The sequence below is a fragment of the Salmo salar genome, chromosome 28 (assembly GCF_965601325.2).
Source record: "Salmo salar chromosome 28, fSalSal1, whole genome shotgun sequence".
Taxonomy (NCBI): Eukaryota; Metazoa; Chordata; class Actinopteri; order Salmoniformes; family Salmonidae; genus Salmo; species Salmo salar.
The window spans coordinates 31,490,185-31,508,926 of NC_138318.1; the positions used below are offsets into that span (position 1 = coordinate 31,490,185).

Consider the following 18,742-nt stretch of genomic DNA (forward strand, 5'->3'; position numbering starts at 1 on the left):
TTCCGACTTCAACTGTATATTGTTTGTTTGTAGAATGTTCCTCTGAGTGTAAACTCTGTAGATTTGGAAACTAGAAGTGCTCCTGAGTAGAATGGACCCCATTTTACTGCGAAACAAAGTAACCTACAGATCATTTTGTATGGTGCAATATGCATGTCCAATATGAAAATATTGGATTTAACTTGATGAGCCGACCCTACTGTCGGGGGTGGTGCTTCTGATGGTCCTGGCATGGTTTCGAGGCCTGTTCAGAAATCTTGTGCTCATGAATATGCGGTGTCAAAGGACACTTTGATAATGAATCAAGTTGACTTCATAGCTTTTATTGGTAAGCTTATCAATACGACTTGGGTTGTGGAAAGCAGAAACGCCAGGTTGAAGATTATTGTGGAGATGGCAAAAGAGATATTGGGGTAAAATATTTTTGAATTTTTTATTTAACTCGGCAAGTCAGTTAAGAACAAATTCTTATTTACAATGACGGCCTACAGATGTTACTGTTGAAATGATTGTTGACATGCTGAACAATCTGAACGGTGGAGTGTTTCAGCCTGATATATATCAAGTTTAGCGGGTTTGGGGGAGGGTGTGTTAGAAGAGGGATTTATTTGGTTTTGAATTTTATTTTCATGATGGAACAGAATTGAGGAGATCATGATTGATCGTACATTCCAGCACAGTAGGGGGCGGCATGCACTCAAACGATTGTTTGCGGACCGCCATGATACCATAGAAGCAGCAGCAGCCTTGTGTCCGACCGTAGTTAGCGAATCTTGCTGCAAAAAAAAAACTTCTCCATCTCATCCCTTTCCTTCCTAACATGTACAAACTACAGCTGCTTAATCTGTTCCTCAACGAAAAATTAATCGCAGTTCCTGTGGAGATATCCGTGGCAGTTAAAAAAACGATAGCAGAGCACCAGGAAGAAATCTGCCGTTTGAGACGGGCGAATGAACGTTTACGAAGAATCCTGGATTTGGTTTTCAAACCAGAGATAAAGTTGCATAGATTAGCAGGTTTGTGACTATATATATATATCTCTATTTGATTTTCATTTGACATTTAGCCCAATTTTTGAGGATTTGCGTACCACATAAATTAGCCATATACTGACAGTGGGAGAATCTCAAATGTTTTGCTCATTTCCTCGCGTTTCATCTCCGCAGGGTTGCCAGGTGTAGCAAAAATTTCGAGCCCAAACCTCCCCAAAAGGCATGAACCAACCTAGGCAAATGTTATTGCACACCCTGATTTAAACTTGCCAAAAAATGTTCCGTCAATGTATGACTGCTATGATTAAGGCACAAGGGAGTATGGTATATGGCCAGTCTGACAGATGTTATTTCTATGTAAAATATTCTGTAACAAGTGTTGTTATTGTGCTCAATGGTGGATCTATTCATCATTATTTAAGGGCTGTTATTTCATGACGCAACAAGGAGTGCTCGGATACAGCCATTGGCCATATACCAACGACCCCAAGGGTTCCTTACTGCTATAATAAACTGTTTACCCAAGTAATTAATTAGAACCGTCAAAAGTTTTTTTGTCATACCTGTGGTATATGGTCTGATTTACTTTGGCTTTCAGCCAAGCAGTATTCAGGGCTGAACCAGGTTTATAATTGTAAATAAATCCCCTTTGCGCACGTGCATAACTATAGATAAATCTGACAGGAGAGTTTGAGTGATGAAAGTTGGACAGAGTATCTCAGTCTCTGAACAAGAAAAACTTGGATGAACATAAACTAATGTTAGACTATTTTGCTGCAGTTGTGCTCTTATGTGCCAGATGTTGAGACTAAAAACCATTATAAATGGTATCCTATAGCCCCTGATAGGCCTAGATCTAATTTTAGATGATCTACAGTAGCCTAGACGAGCTGTAGGCCTGATGTAAATTGAATGATCTAGCAGCTTGCGTAGTTCAAATTAACAGACTCATTTATTCCACATGAATAGCGAGGCGATTTCGAGGTAAGAAGTGCTTGTGTTTCCCAGTAGCCTGCTGGAATAGGCTACTGAGGATGGGGTCATAATTTCAATCTCTGAATTAAATATGAATAATATGTTGCTAACATGGTGTGTTGTCATCTGTTGCTGCCTTGCAATGTTGTTGTCTTAGGTCTCTCTTTATGTAGTGTTGTCTCTTTTCGTGATGTGTGTTTTGTCCTATATTTATATTTAATATATTTTTTATTTTTTTTATCCCATCCCCCGTCCCCGCAGGAGGCCATTTGACTTTTGGTAGGCCGTCATTGTAAATAAGAATTTGTTCTTAACTGACTTGCCTGGTCAAGTAAATATGAAGTGAATATACTTTCATTTATTTTTCTCCCTGTAGTCTAATCTGACTCAATCTAATGCGTTCTAGCAACTGATCGGCAGTTGCGATAGAACTTTGATAACTTCCAATTTAATTCATTAAACGTCCATTAAAATTGGCATAATAACATAAGGCTACAACAACAATAAACTGAAGTTATTAGGCTACTTATTAAATTGGTTTGGCAGCTCTATGTATGCTACACAAGTGGCACAAATGTATTTACAATGAAGCCATTGATATCGTCATTTAAACATTTATTGTATCAAATGGTAGCCTACAATGGCATATAAATTAATAGTTTACTTGATGGCCAACAAAGGCAAATGTATCTCTTTCCACATTTTAATGTCAGTTTCATTGAGGACTTAACAAATAAAAAGAACCACACGAGGGAGTGCCATAACTTCCATTTCAAATTTCCACTCGTGCAGCCCCCAAAAACTTAGCATGCATAAAACATTTAGCTCTTTAATTACTTGTGCCTTTTATTTCTTATTATTTGTATTTTTAAACGGCATTGTTGGTTAGGGCCTTGTAAGCAAGAATTTCACTGTAAGGTCTACTACACCTGTTGTATTCGGCGCATGTGACTAATAACATTTGATTTGATACCCTTTTCCAGTAATGTCAACATTCGACTGCAGTTTAAACCACCTCCTAGCAGATTTGTTTAATGCGCTCTAGTGCGCCCAAACTCGTTTTCCAGTACTTTGTCTGCACTATTTCTTGATGTGCATCAGTTCTAGCGTATTAATATGATTTACGGAAAAAGGGTTGAAAATAGATGTCTCCGTAATGACAATCTAAATAGCCTATTTACAACTGGTAAAAAGTTGTCATGAGGTGCGCGCATTCTCCTCATGCTCATGTGACTCAGCCAATAGCTGTAGTTCTCTCTCAACAGACACGCCCCTCCGGCCCTCCCCGTCACCCACTCACACCTGACAGGAAGCAGCAGGTCACAGTGAAATATACATTTCTTTTAAAGAGAAATGCCATGGCAGCCGCGGTGCAACTTAGAAATAGCCCAAAAACCAGCAACCCGCGACCAATACATTGTCACCCATGATATCCTTTTTAAAGTACCCCAATTTGCGGGAAAACCAAGAATATGGCAACACTTCTCTGCTGTGGTTCTCTCCTCTTTTTGAAAAAGGTCAAAGGTAATTACATCAACTAAAATTGTGACTCTTGTTTTAGCTCTTTAAAAGTATTTTTGTGGTAATGGAAAAAGTGTAATGATTTGAAAATCAAGATTCCATACTCTCTAAGTTTGTCTAAATTCAGAAAGTGGCCTACTTTGTCTGTCCATATAATTATTCCATTGCTGACGAAGTCTGTCATAATGTCGTGATCCAAGCCCATGCTTGCTAATATTATTTATTCTCACCCAGGCATGTTTACTAAACAACAGATCATTAGAACATAAAATTACAAATGTAATTACCTTCATCTAAATATGTGTCTGGATAAATGTGGTTAGAATTAACCTACCTTCATCTAAATCGGTGTCTGGAATAAATTCAGGCAGTAGTAGCCAGCCATGCATTAGGCTTTGTTCAGTGGCGACTCGTCAGGTGGGGCAGAACCACACCAGTTTTGAGTCCCACCTGTTTAGCTAAAGAAAAAAAAAAGAAAAAAAAAATATATATATTTCTTTTTTTTTTTCTTTAGCTAAACAGGTGGGACTCAAAATAAATATATATATATACATACACACACACACACACACATTGCATTCGGAAAGTATTCAGACCCCTTGAATTTTTCTATATTTTGTTACGTTACATGATTTGGAAAGGCACACACCTCTCTTTATAAGGTCCCACAGTTGACCGTGCATGTCAGAGGAAAAACCAAGCCATGAGGTCGAAGGACTTGCTCGTCGATCTCAGAGACAGGATTGTGTCGAGGCACAGATCTGGAGAAGGGTACAAAAAATGTCTGTAGCTTTGAAGGTCCCTAAGAACACAGTGGCCTCCATTATTCTTAAATGGAATAAGTTTGGAACCACCAAGACTCTTCCTAGAGCTGGCCGCCTGGCCAAACTGAGCAATCGAGGGAGAAGGGCCTTGGTCAGGGAGGTGACCAAAAACCTGATGGTCACTTGACAGGGCTCTAGAGTTTGTCTGTGGAGATGGGAGAACCTTCCAGAATAACAAGCATCTCTGCAGCACTCCACCAATTAGGCCTTTATGGTAGAGTGGCCAGACGGAAGTGGCGAATCGGTAAAATAAATTACAGATTGCTTGGAGAGTACTAAAAGGCACCTAAAGACTCTCAGACCATGAGAAACAAGATTCTCTGGACTGATGAAACCAAGATTGAACTTTGGCCTGAATGCCAAGCATCACGTCTGAAGGAAACGGGGCCCCATCCCTATGGTGAAGCATGGGGGTGGCAGCATCATGCTGTGGGGATGTTTTTCAGCGGCAAGGACTGGGAGACTAGACCGGATCGAGGCAAAGATGAATGGAGCAAAGTACAGAGAGATCGTTGAGGAACCTGCTCCAGAGCGCTCAGAACCTCAGACTGGGGCAAAGGTTCACCTTCCAACAGGACAATGACCCTAAGCACACAGCCAAGACAAGGCAGGAGTGGCTTCGGGACAAGTCTCTGAATCCTTGAGTGGCCCAGTCATTTACGTCATTTAGCAGACGCTCTTATCCAGAGCGACTTACAGTAGTGAATACATACATTTTATTTCATGCATTTTTATTTGTTTTTGTATAATTTTTTATTGTTTTGTACTGGCCCCCCGTGGGAATCAAACCCACAACCCTGGCGTTGCACACACCATGCTGGCGTTGCAAACACCATGCTCTACCAACTGAGCCACAGGGAAGGCTCAGTTGGAGCCCGGACTTGAACCCGATCGAACATCTCTGGAGAGACCTGAAAATAGCTGTGCAGCAACGCTCCCCATCCAACCTTACAGAGCTTGAGAGGATCTGCAGAGAAGAATGGGAGAAACTCCTCAAATACAGGCTGTAATTGCTGCGAAAGGTGCTTCAACAAAGTACTGATTAAAGGGTCTGAATACTTATGTAAATGTGATATTTCCGTTTTTTATTTGGAATAAATTAGCAAAAAAATGTAACTGTTTTTGCTTTGTCGGTATGGGGTATTGTGTGCAGATTATGGAAAAACAATTTAATCCCTTTTAGAATAAGGTTGTAATGTAACAATGTGGAAAAAGTCAAGGGGTCTGAATACTTCCCGAATATATATATATATATATATATATATATATATATATATATATAAAATTTGTTTACTTGTTGCCTGTTTTGCATGTTATTTTGACATTAATACGTGTCACATCAGTTTGCAAACAATGTAAAAAATGTTTTGAGTTAATAAAGCAGCATACAAACGTTCTCTTTTTGCTTTCTTGAGTAAGGCCGCTCCAAAATGCAGGTGTTTCAGCCTAGCTCAGTGCTTTCTGTGATGTAGGGTCAGCCAGCAGGAAAATACAGAGCGTAGGTGTTTAATCTTCTCTAGTTGTGCCGTGATTGGCTCAGTGTCACTCGTGGACACTGCGTCACCGCAAAATCTACAGAGCTTGAAAGTTCAAGCCCACTTGGCTGCTACCATAGAGTTACATTAGAAGTGCCCATCCAAGAAGGCGCAAGGTTATTGGATTGGCCACAGATAAATTGAAGTCAATTCACGTTATATCTACCGTAGCTTTGATTGGACTGATCATGTCAACATCATACTTATAAAATCTTAGCTAGCAAGCTAGACAAGCAGTCATCATCATGAATCACATCGACAATCTACTGGCAAATCCTTTTTAATCCTTGTCATATGAAGAGAAATAATAGATAAAATGTATCGGTGCTCATCGGCCATTGGACATAAACATTACACAAGTCGGAAATTGCAAATTCAACAATGAGTGGTTTGGAAAGAATCAGTGGCTAACTGCAAGCGATGCTAAGCACTCCCTATTTAGCTTCTCCTGCCTGCTATTCGGTGGAGAGGGTGTGTGGTCCAAGTCTGGGCTTTTCCTAGCTTAAAAGGATTAACATTCACACGCATCACCATGGGCCAGAAAAGGTTGAATACATTGGCCATACTGTCAAGCCAGCATGACTTCTTCTGCGTTCCAAACAACTGGAAACTCAAAACTAGGAAATCTCAGATTTCAGTGAGTTCAAGACAACGGGGAACTCTGGGGGGGAAAAAAATGAGCTCAGACTTGGAAAATTATGTTTTGAACGGTCATCCAAAAAGTCGTGAACTCAAGCCTCTTTCTAGATCTCCGACTTGAAGATCACTGACTTCGTGATTCGAGCTTGTTTTTTCCGAGTTCCTAGATGTCTTTAAAACACCATAAATCCAGAGAATGCCAGTTTCATGACAAAATGTGCCTGCAAGAAGGACCGCTGCGCCACCTTCCTGTTCAAGTGAGAACAGCACACCTGTCGCTGGGGCGGCTTAGTGGTTAGTGTTGGACCAGTAACCGAAAGGTTGCTGGATCGAATCTCCGAGCAAGGCAGTTAACCCACTGTTCCCCGGGCGCCGAAGACGTGGTTGTTGATTATGGCAGCCCCCTGCACCTCTCTGATTCAGAGGGGTTGGGTTAAATGCGGAAGACACATTTCAGTTGAATGCATTCAGTTGTACAACTGACTAGGTATCCCCCTTTCCAATTAATGTCTTGTATGCTGCTGAATAAATTATGTAATATGCCAGGGAGGTATGTATACTGTAGCTAAGAAAGTAATACTAATTGTACATTGTGTAGTAAGCTGTTTGCCCATGTGCCTCACCCTAATCATTTGGTCCCGTTCCCCCTCAGAACTTAGCCTACTATTCTGACTTGGTTGTGCACATGTAGTCTATAGCCTGTTTTAGAGAGCCTGTTTTAGAGAGCATCAACAAATATTGTAAGATCTTTCATTGTCTGCTTATATGCCCCCTTTATTTATCCCATGGTTCTGACTTGGTGTACAGGGAGAATACTGTTAGAACATCCCATGTTCTGAATTATGTCGCTGTACAATTCAAAAGTCTTAATCGAAATTACGGATCGCTTCTTATCCGCTCATCGTTCCCTTATGTCATATTTGTACATCTCAATTGTCATAGAGACCACATTTGTTTAAGCAAGTCAGCCATATAAGATGTTTTTTTAAAAGGCCGTAAATGAGGCTGAATTAACTTTCGCTGCCGGACAAGGCTCCTCTGATAGCCAGGTGTAGCGGTGGTAAGGATTCACTCCATTGTGCTGAAAAGAAAGCTCTGCTGTTTGAACAGCTTTTGGTCACCGTTATAGTGTAATTCATGTATTGTTTAGTGTTGTGTAGTAGTTTTACTGGCATGCATCAATTTTTTTTTTTTAAGTTGTTTTCCCCACAAAGATTTACATTCTAAAATCTCCACAGATTTTGTTTATAGTCCTACGTCAATGTGACAAACAGGCTAATTCGCTCGCTAGCTAGCCATGTAGTTTTTACATTTTGTTTTAGATTCGTTTTTTTGTATGTTAAACTAGCTGTCTAGCTGGATGAATACCATTTACACTTCCTAGCTTAGAACTGTGAAGTAAAGCATTTGCTAAATCAAGTCATCGTAAGAGTAGGGTTGTTAACCTCCAGTGTCCTCGCTAAATTTCCAATCTGGCCTTCATACCATCATGGCCACCTAATCATCCCCAGCTTCCAATTGGCTCATTCATTCCCCTCTCCCGTGTAACTATTCCGCAGGTTGTTGCTGTAAATGAGAACATGTTCTCAGTCAACTTACCTGGTAAAATAAAAATGTAATTGTCCTTATGTCTTCATTGTCTTGACTTGACTGGCAGTAAGCCCAATAATGGACTAAAGGAGTCTAACCTTACTCTTTATTTTCCAAGGACCGTACATGTTCTGTTTAAAAGAGAATTGGCTCTGGAAACATCCAATTACTCCATCTAAAAGTTAATCGATTCTCAATTGTGGTATGGTTCTAAAAACATAAATCCCACTACTTTCATATCACATCAAAATAATTTCACAAATGCAAAATACACACTTAGTGTACACAGTTTTAACACACTTGCAGCCAACAGTATATTTCAGTAACAGCACGTTTGTGGCGTCCGTCTTCAGTTTACACATGTGTTCGGAGATGCAGGTGGCTAATTATCACAGCTAGTACACTCTGTCTTCGGTCTGTTTTCGGTAAACATGCGCTGTAACATGGAAATATGGCCATGTGGAAACCTTAAAGGTGTATATCAATTTAACCTTTTTTCTTTTCTCACTGATATGAAAGATAAGGTCCTTATGCTTCCAAAACCGTACGGCAAGCGATGCTCGTTAATATTCAGACTGAGCATCGGGGCTCTTAACAAAACTCCCCCGTACAGAAGACGCTTTCATCCAGTGACTCTTATGTCTAATGTAATGAAACTGAGTAATGATCGAGGACTAGTTGGGTGGATGGCAGGGGCAACACCTCTTTGTTTTTTGTTTGTTAGCTGATAAATTCCAGTACAGATGTGGCAGGCAACATCAAGCTATAGGGGATGAGTAAATAAATGGGGAAATTTAGTTTTAAGTTCATATATGGTTTATTATGAAATTATGAACTCTCATACCCCACTCCATTGCCAGCAACATTGCTCAGTAACATTCCCTCCAAAAATTGCTAGTGTGTCATCAGCATGACTGGCCCTGAGCTAGTTTATCCCGTGTTCACACAAGCATTTGTTAACCCTGGGCTAAGCTTTAGCCCTGGGCTAAGCTTTAGCCCTGGGCTAAGGAGTCACATTTGGATCCGGAAGCCCCTACCTGTGCCTGATTGCGCAATCCAAAATTAGAAATACAGTAACTTCCTCCATTAGTATCCATAGCTGATTTTCTCTGTCTCTCACTCCCTGCGCTGCCCCATGCACTCCCTTGCGTGTGTGAGTATCCATAGCAACATCTCCATTTGAGACATGAGAGCTGTTAGTTGATGTTATCTAGCTACTTTTTTTCACTCTAAACTCTGACAAACAGCTGTAACTTTTGATTGGTAGAAGATAATTCTGTTCTGATTCCAGATTTAAATAGCAGAGAAGTAGACCAAGATGTCATACCCTCAAAGTGTTTGTCTCAAGTGCTGGGAAAATGGTCAAACTTTCAGTTGTTTACAAAACGTTGGAGGAAAAGTCGCTGGCGCAGAGTAGAATACTAACTATCATTTGATCGGTAGATACTTTTGGTAATTTAGTGTATGTGGACACCTGCTCGTCGAACAGCTCATTCCAAAATTATAGGCATTAATATGGAGTTGGTCCCCCTTTGCTGCTATAACAGCCTCCACTCCTCTGGGAAGGTTCTCCACTAGATGTTGGAACATTGCTGCGTGGACTCATTTAGCAGACGCTCTTATCCAGAGCGACTTACAAATTGGTGCATTCACCTTATGATATCCAGTGGAACAACCACTTTACAATAGTGAGCCACAAGCATTAGTGAGTTCCAATTCATCCCAAAGGTGTTCGATGGGATTGAGGTCAGGGCTCTGTGCAGGCCAGTCAAGTTCTTCCACACCATTTCTTTATGGACATCACTTTGTGCACGGGTGCATTGTCATGCTGAAACAGGAAAGGGCTTTTCCCAAACTGTTGCCACAAAGTTGGAAGCACAGAATCGTCTTGAATGTCATTGTATGCTGTAGCATTAAGATTTCCCTTCACTTGAATTAAGGGGCCTAGCCTGAAACATGAAAAACAGCCCCAGAACACTATTCCTCCTCCACCAAACTTTACCGTTGGCACTATACATTGGGGCAGGTAGCGTTTTCCTGGCATCCGCCAAACCTAGATTCGTCCGTCGGACTGCCAGATTGTGAAGTGAGATTCATCACTCCAGAGAACGTGTTTCCACTGCTCAGAGTCCAATGGCGGTGCGCTTTACACTACTCCAGCTGACGCTTTTCATTGCGCAATGTGATCTTAGCCTTGTGTGCGGCTGCTCAGCAATGGAAACTAGCAGGGCAGAAATTTTACAAGCTGACTTGTTGGAAAGGTGGCGTCCTATGATGGTGTCATGTTGAAAGTCACTGAGCTCTTCAGTAAGGCCATTCTACTGCCAATGTTTGTCTATGGAGATTGCATGGTTGAGTGCTCAATTTTATACACCTGTCAGCAACGGGTGTGGCTGAAATAGCTGAATCCACTAATTTGAAGTGGTGTCCAAATACTTTTGTGTGTGTATATATATATATATATATATATAAGTGTGTGTAATTTTGTTCAGATTTCAGATTTGAATAGCAGATAAGTAGATTGAATTAATATTTCATACACTAACTTGTTGAAAAGTGGTAAAAAAACAGATGTCAAAAGTTGCATAGAATAGAATGTTGGGAGTCATGATGTCACAATGGGCCCTTTAGAATGCTGAGGAAATCCCATGAAAGTGGATTGAGGACAAAAAGCTTAATAGTTTGAAAAGTATGAAAGATATCAAAAAGTTGTATACAAGCAACTCAATCCAGACCAGTCTGCAAGTTTGAACAGCGTTTCTAGCTTAAACGGTGTAACAGGAGTAGCGCGCTAACGAATAATAATATGTCCGAAGTATGTCTAAGATTTAAAGTGGGGACTCTTGCTTCACAAGCCCCATTAATAAATCAAGGTGACGAGAAGAAAAGTGGAAACAAATTGGCTTGTATGAAATGAGACTTTGTCCACTAGCAAAGACAAGCAAAGCTTTGTCTATCAGGCAAATTACATTTACAGAAGAGGAATCCCAAAATATAAGGGAGATTCTCAGTTGGTTACTTGTCTCCTCGCGTCTCCTCCTCCATCCTCTCCTTGCCTCTTTTTCAAAAAGGTAAAAGGTAGTCAAGGAGAAGAGGCGAGGAGAGGTGGAAACAAATGTGCTTGTATGAAATGACTCTCCTTCTCCACTCGCAGGTCATCGGGCACATGACGTTTACAGAGGAGGAATCCCAAACTGTACAGTACCAGTCAAAAGTTTTCCACACCTACTCATTCCAGGGTTTTTCTTTATTTTTACTATTTTCTACATTGTGGAATAATAGTGAAGACATCAAAACTATGAAATAACTATGGAATCATGTAGTAACCCCAAAAAAGTGTTCAACAAATCAAAATATGTTTTATATTTGAGATTCTTCAAAGTAGCCTTGATGACAGCTTTGCATAATCTTGGCATTCTCTCAACCAGCTTCACCTGGAATAACACTCACTTTCTGTCTCACACAGATCTTATTACACTGTTACCATCTGTTCTTGTAGTCATGTTTCTTAACTTTGTATTATATGACATTTTAGATATAGATATTACCGTTTTTTTATGAGGTCAGTTTGATGTAGTGAACTACTTTTTCAAAGTAACTTAAACAGTAACAAAGTAACAAAATACAGTGTATTCCTCTTAAGGATTGCTTTAGTGTAGTTTTAACGTCTTCCAGTGTGATGTAATTGGTAGCTTGTTAAACTATATTTCAGAATACCTCCCCCAACACTGTATACAAAGCATTCGGAAAGTATTCAGACCCCTTGACTTTTTCAACATTTTGTGATGTTACAGCCTTATTTTAAAATGTAGTAAAACATTTTTCTACCTCAATCTACACACAATACACCATAATGACAAAGCAAGAACAGGTTTTTAGAAATGTATTACAAACCAAAAACATTTTGCATAAATATTCAGACCATTTACTCACTAATTGTTGAAGCACCTTTGGCAGCGATAACAGCCTCAAGTCTTCTTGGGTATGACACCACCACGCTTCACCGTAGGGATGTTGCTAGGTTTCCTCCAGACGTAACGCTTGGCATTCAGGCCAAAGAGTTCAATCTTGGTTTCATCAGACCAGAGAATCTTGTTGCTCATGGTTTGAGAGTCTTTAGGTGTCTTTTGGAAAATTCCGAATGGGCTGTTATGTGCCTTTTACTGAGGAGTGGCTTCCATCTGGCCACTACCATAAAGGCCTGATTTGGTGGAGTGGTGCAGAGATGGTTGTCCTTCTGGAAGGTTCAAAGGAACTCTGGAGCTCTGTCAGTGACCATCGGGTTCTTGGTCACCTCCCTGACCAAGGTCCTTCTCCCCCGATTGCTAAGTTTGGCTGGGCGGCCAGCTCTAGGAAGAGTCTTGGTGGTTCCAAACTTCTTCCATTTAAGAATGATGAAGGCCACTGTGTTATTGGGGACCTTCAATGCTGCAGAAATGTTTTGGTACCCTTTTCCAGATCTGTGCCTCGACACAATCCTGTCTCTGAGCTCTACGAGCAATTCCTTCGACCTCGTGGCTTGGTTTTTGCTCATTGTCAACTTGGGACTTTATTATATAGACAGGTGTGCGCCTTTCCATATCATGTCCAATCAATTGAATTTACCACAGGTGGACTCCAATCAAGTTGTTGAAACAGCTCAAGGATGATCAATGGAAACAGGATGCACCTGAGCTCAATTTCAAAGTCTCATAGCAAAGGGTCTGAATACTTATGTAAATAAGGTATTTCTGTTTAAGTTTGTAAAAATGTATAAAAACTTGTTTTCGCTTTGTCATTATGGGGTATTGTGTGTAGATTTATGAGAAAAACAAATATTTAATCAATTTTAGAATAAGGCTGTAATGTAACAAAATGTGGAAAAAGTCAAGGGGTCTGAATACTTTGCCTATACTTACAGTGCATTCAGAATCTATATCGAACCTCCAGCGGCATAGCTAAACTGGTAAACATATTTTCAACCAGCCTCTACTTGGCAAATCTTTCTTCATTTTGGATTCGGAAGGCACTGGGTGTCTTATACACACCTGTTTCGAATTGCAGGTGGAACTCCGATAACCAGAGAATATTCATAACAATATTTAAACCACTTTTTGTGTAAGGAGTTCCCTCGCCAATTTAGATGCCGGACGTCTCGCGTTTCCCAACGTCTTTGCAGGAAGTATTAATTTCTAAGTGACACGGCCACATGTAGAAGATGACTGACTCAGGGTGCGTTCATAAATTCACTCTGGCTATCTACTCCGATTTCAGAGCACTCTCGTCTGAGTGTGCTAGAGGCTACCAATTTCACAGCAAAAACTGTTATTCATAATCTATATTTTAGGTCATTTTGTATTAAATTGTATCTAATCTGTTTCTGAAAGTGTAAGCATATTATATTTTACTGGGATTCATCGTGTGTTCAGTCCAATAATCAGTCAAAGGTAGGTAGTATCCCCATTTCTTGTCACTTTTCAGTGTTTTAATTTTGCTCTTTCTTCCCTCCAGACCTCCAGCAACTCACTCTTACTGAAGAGGGGGTTAACTGTGACCAGCAGCACTGTGAGCAGGAATGGAGCGCCAATCTGGGGCCGGTGGAATCTGATGCCGTAGAGTCTATATGGGACTCTATCAACATCATAACGGTTGAGAACCAAACAGAATCAGAAGACGAGAGCAACAGAGAGTCCCAATCAACCAGTGACTATCAGACCCACTCTGATGTAAACCCAGACGGTGATAATGAAAAAGTGGTTGGAGTGGTGAGCAGAATACCACTGTCAAGGTCAAAGAGGGGAAGAGGACGGCCAAGGAAACACACCGCTGAGTCGCCTGATCTGAAATGTGACGTGTGCGGGAAATTCTCGGCGACAGCAGCGAATCTGAAAAGGCATCAGCAAAATCATCACAGTGAAGAGAGACCAAGAAAAGAAACCAGTGGATTGCCTGATCTAAAATGTGACGTGTGTGGAAAATGCTTTACGGCAGCACGTAGTCTGATGAGGCATCGGCGGAATCGGCACAGTGATGAGAGACCATACATGTGTGACACGTGTGGACAGTGTTTCACCCTGAACTGCTACCTGACCAGGCACATGAAGCGTCACACGGAGGAGAGACAACATTGCTGCACCGAATGTGGCAAATGTTTCTTTCACAAAGAGAACCTGGAAAATCATATGGGTGTTCATAGAGGGGGGGCTTTTAAATGTGATGTGTGCGGAAGATGCTTGACGACTAAAGGTGGTCTGAAATTTCATCAGAAAAAGCACACGGAACAGAAATCGCATCGGTGTAAAGAATGTAGCAAAGCCTTTTTCTCCAGGTCAAACCTGAAAAAGCATATGAGGATTCACACTGGGGAGAAACCATTTTGGTGCAAAGAATGTGGCAAATGTTTTGGTGAGAATGGAAGCCTGTCAAAGCATATGATGACTCACACCGAGGAGAAACCTCATCGCTGTAATGAATGTGGCAGATGCTTCGGTCTGAAGGGAAACCTGACAGTTCATTTGAGGACTCATAGAGGTGAGGGAGTGCAATGTCATTTGTGTGGAACTCACTTGAAGTTAGCATCAAGTCTAAAAAGACATCTGCGAACTCACAGAAAGAATATTCATAATGACTGAGGACATGTAAAAATTCTTTGTGTAAAATGTGTTAGTTGAAAGATATAATATTAAGAAGACATACCCCTCAGGTCACTGCTCTTGGTTAAAGGTACTGTCTGAAATCTGGGAATCTGTTCAATGGTAAATTCCATTGATGTAGTGGCCTATTAAGGCATCAATCATTAACTAAGCCCAAATGTTTAACTTTATTTTGTACATGGTTACTTTTTGAAAATAAATGAGGTAGAGCCCAGAGAAAGGATGTTTATCCATTGTTCTTTGTCAGGTAGAGATGTAGCCCACATAATATACACATGATTATTTTAACTTCTATGGCACTTTTCATGACCGAAAAAGCCTAATTACAGTTGAGGCAGTGGTGTGGTCAATTCTAGGGATGGGCATTTGAACTTTAATACTTATTACATTTCTGTTCAATTGTTATAAAAGAATATCTAGTTAACAGAAGAAAAGAAAGAGAAAATCAGGACAGAAGAAAAAGGATATCAAAGTGAAACAGTTCTCTAAAGACACGAGACAATAATACAAGAAACAACACTTCTGTAGCTTGTCAACTATGTGTCTGTCTATCCCTGTTCTCTCCCCTCTGCACAGGCCATACAAACGCTTCACACCGCGTGGCCGCTGCCACTCTAACCTGGTGGTCCCAGCGCGCACGACCCACGTGGAGTTCCAGGTCTCCGGCAGCCTCTGGAACTGCCGGTCTGCAGCCAACAAGGCTGAGTTCATCTCAGCCTATGCTACCCTCCAGTCCCTAGACTTCCTGGCGCTGACGGAAACATGGATTACCACAGATAACACTGCTACTCCTACTGCTCTCTCTTCGTCTGCCCACGTGTTCTCGCATACCCCTAGAGCATCGAGCCAGCGGGGTGGTGGCACTGGAATCCTCATCTCTCCCAAGTGGACATTCTCTCTTTCTCCCCTGACCCATCTGTCTATCTCCTCATTTGAATTCCATGCTGTCACAGTTACCAGCCCTTTCAAGCTTAACATCCTTATCATTTATCGCCCTCCAGGTTCCCTTGGAGAGTTCATCAATGAGCTTGACGCCTTGATAAGTTCCTTTCCTGAGGATGGCTCACCTCTCACAGTTCTGGGTGACTTTAACCTCCCCACGTCTACCTTTGACTCATTCCTCTCTGCCTCCTTCTTTCCACTCCTCTCCTCTTTTGACCTCACCCTCTCACCTTCCCCCCCTACTCACAAGGCAGGCAATACGCTTGACCTCATCTTTACTAGATGCTGTTCTTCCACTAATCTCATTGCAACTCCCCTCCAAATCTCCGACCACTACCTTGTATCCTTTTCCCTCTTGCTCTCATCCAACACTTCTCACTCTGCCCCTACTCGGATGGTATTGCGCCGTCCCAACCTTCGCTCTCTCTCTCCCGCTACTCTCTCCTCTTCCATCCTATCATCTCTTCCCTCTGCTCAAACCTTCTCCAACCTATCTCCTGATTCTGCCTCCCCAACCCTCCTCTCCTCCCTTTCTGCATCCTTTGATTTTCTCTGTCCCCTATCCTCCAGGCCGGCTCGGTCCTCCCCTCCTGCTCCGTGGCTCGACGACTCACTACGAGCTCACAGAACAGGGCTCCGGGCAGCCGAGCGGAAATGGAGGAAAACTCGCCTCCCTGCGGACCTGGCATCCTTTCACTCCCTCCTCTCTACATTCTCTTCTTCTGTCTCTGCTGCTAAAGCCACTTTCTACCACTCTAAATTCCAAGCATCTGCCTCTAACCCTAGGAAGCTCTTTGCTACCTTCTCCTCCCTCCTGCATCCTCCTCCCCCTCCCCCCCCTCCTCCCTCTCTGCGGATGACTTCGTCAACCATTTTGAAAAGAAGGTTGACGATATCCGATCCTCGTTTGCTAAGTCAAACGACACCGCTGGTCCTGCTCACACTGCCCTACCCTGTGCTTTGACCTCTTTCTCCCCTCTCTCTCCAGATGAAATCTCGCGTCTTGTGACAGCCGGCCGCCCAACAACCTGCCCCCTTGACCCTATCCCCTCCTCTCTTCTCCAGACCATTTCCGGAGACCTTCTCCCCTTCCTCACCTCGCTCATCAACTCATCCTTGACCGCTGGCTACGTCCCTTCCGTCTTCAAGAGAGCGAGAGTTGCACCCCTTCTGAAAAAACCTACACTCGATCCCTCCGATGTCAACAACTACAGACCAGTATCCCTTCTTTCTTTTCTCTCCAAAACTCTTGAACGTGCCATCCTTGGCCAGCTCTCCTGCTATCTCTCTCAGAATGACCTTCTTGATCCTAATCAGTCAGGTTTCAAGACTGGGCATTCAACTGAGACTGCTCTTCTCTGTGTCACGGAGGCTCTCCGCACTGCTAAAGCTAACTCTCTCTCCTCTGCTCTCATCCTTCTAGACCTATCTGCTGCCTTTGATACTGTGAACCATCAGATCCTCCTCTCCACCCTCTCCGAGTTGGGCATCTCCGGCGCGGCCCACGCTTGGATTGCGTCCTACCTGACAGGTCGCTCCTACCAGGTGGCGTGGCGAGAATCTGTCTCCGCACCATGCGCTCTCACCACTGGTGTCCCCCAGGGCTCTGTTCTAGGCCCTCTCCTATTCTCGCTATACGCCAAGTCACTTGGCTCTGTCATATCCTCACATGGTCTCTCCTATCATTGCTATGCAGACGACACACAATTCATCTTCTCCTTTCCCCCTTCTGATAACCAGGCGGCGAATCGCATCTCTGCATGTCTGTCAGACATATCAGTGTGGATGACGGATCACCACCTCAAGCTGAACCTCGGCAAGACGGAGCTGCTCTTCCTCCTGGGGAAGGACTGCCCGTTCCATGATCTCGCCATCACGGTTGACAACTCCCTTGTGTCCTCCTCCCAGAGTGCTAAGAACCTTGGCGTGATCCTGGACAACACCCTGTCGTTCTCCACTAACATCAAGGCGGTGACCCGATCCTGTAGGTTCATGCTCTACAACATTCGCAGAGTACGACCCTGCCTCACACAGGAAGCGGCGCAGGTCCTAATCCAGGCACTTGTCATCTCCTGTCTGGATTACTGCAACTCACTGTTGGCTGGGCTCCCTGCCTGTGCCATTAAACCCCTACAACTCATCCAGAACGCCGCAGCCCGTCTGGTGTTCAACCTTCCCAAATTCTCTCACGTCACCCCGCTCCTCCGCTCTCTCCACTGGCTTCCAGTTGAAGCTCGCATCCGCTACAAGACCATGGTGATTGCCTACAGAGCTGTGAAGGGAACGGCACCTCCATACCTTCAGGCTCTGATCAGGCCCTACACCCAAACAAGGGCACTGCGTTCATCCACCTCTGGACTGCTGGCCCCCCTACCTCTGAGGAAGCACAGTTCCCGCTCAGCCCAGTCAAAACTGTTCGCTGCTCTGGCACCCCAATGGTGGAACAAGCTCCCTCACGACGCCAGGACAGCGGAGTCAATCACCACCTTCCGGAGACACCTGAAACCCCACCTCTTTACGGAATACCTAGGATAGGATAAAGTAATCCTTCTAACCCCCCCCCCCCCCCCCCCCTTAAAAGATTTAGATGCACTATTGTAAAGTGGTTGTTCCACTGGATATCATAAGGTGAATGCACCAATTTGTAAGTCGCTCTGGATAAGAGCGTCTGCTAAATGACTTAAATGTAATGTAAATGTAATGTAAATGTTATCATTTAATTATATGGTAGCACCACTTGAGCCAGGAGTCTAAAGACACAATGGAAACGTCATTACCTCTGTTCCTCATTTATCCCATAACACCAGGATTGTCCTCTCCACAAGAGAGACTATGGGGACTTTTCTGACCAGCATCCAGACAGACAGATTAGTTAATCAAATACTTACATACTTTAACAAAAGCTTTTAAAACCCTTAACCCTATTCATTTACAAAGTTCTCTTCCATAAATGACATTTTTGGTTTAAACTGACCGGTTTTGTATTATAGGGACTGTAGTGAGTAGACTGTACCCTGGTTTTATGGACACACAAACTGATGCATTCTAACTGCAGGTGATATTGGGAGAGTATGTACATTATTCTGTACTTC

At 42.7% G+C, this 18,742-nt stretch overlaps 1 protein-coding gene across 1 annotated transcript; it reads left to right on the forward strand.

Annotated features, from left to right (window-relative positions):
- The first annotated feature begins 722 nt into the window (after positions 1-722).
- Positions 723-14,916, forward strand: LOC106589830 (uncharacterized). The gene is made up of 2 exons (XM_014180215.3): positions 723-1,016; positions 13,567-14,916. Exons 1-2 carry the CDS (start codon positions 821-823, stop codon positions 14,685-14,687), a joined length of 1,317 nt encoding a protein of 438 aa, XP_014035690.1. The 5' UTR covers positions 723-820; the 3' UTR covers positions 14,688-14,916.
- The last annotated feature ends 3,826 nt before the right edge of the window (positions 14,917-18,742 follow it).

What these genes read in the sequence shown, in the direction of transcription:
- LOC106589830 (XM_014180215.3), top strand. Translation starts at nt 821, where the DNA reads ATGTACAAACTACAGCTGCTTAATCTGTTCCTCAACGAAAAATTAATC. An exon ending in AAAGTTGCATAGATTAGCAG is followed by an intron (nt 1,017 to 13,566) that starts GTTTGTGACTAT and finishes TCTTCCCTCCAG; the next exon opens with ACCTCCAGCAACTCACTCTT.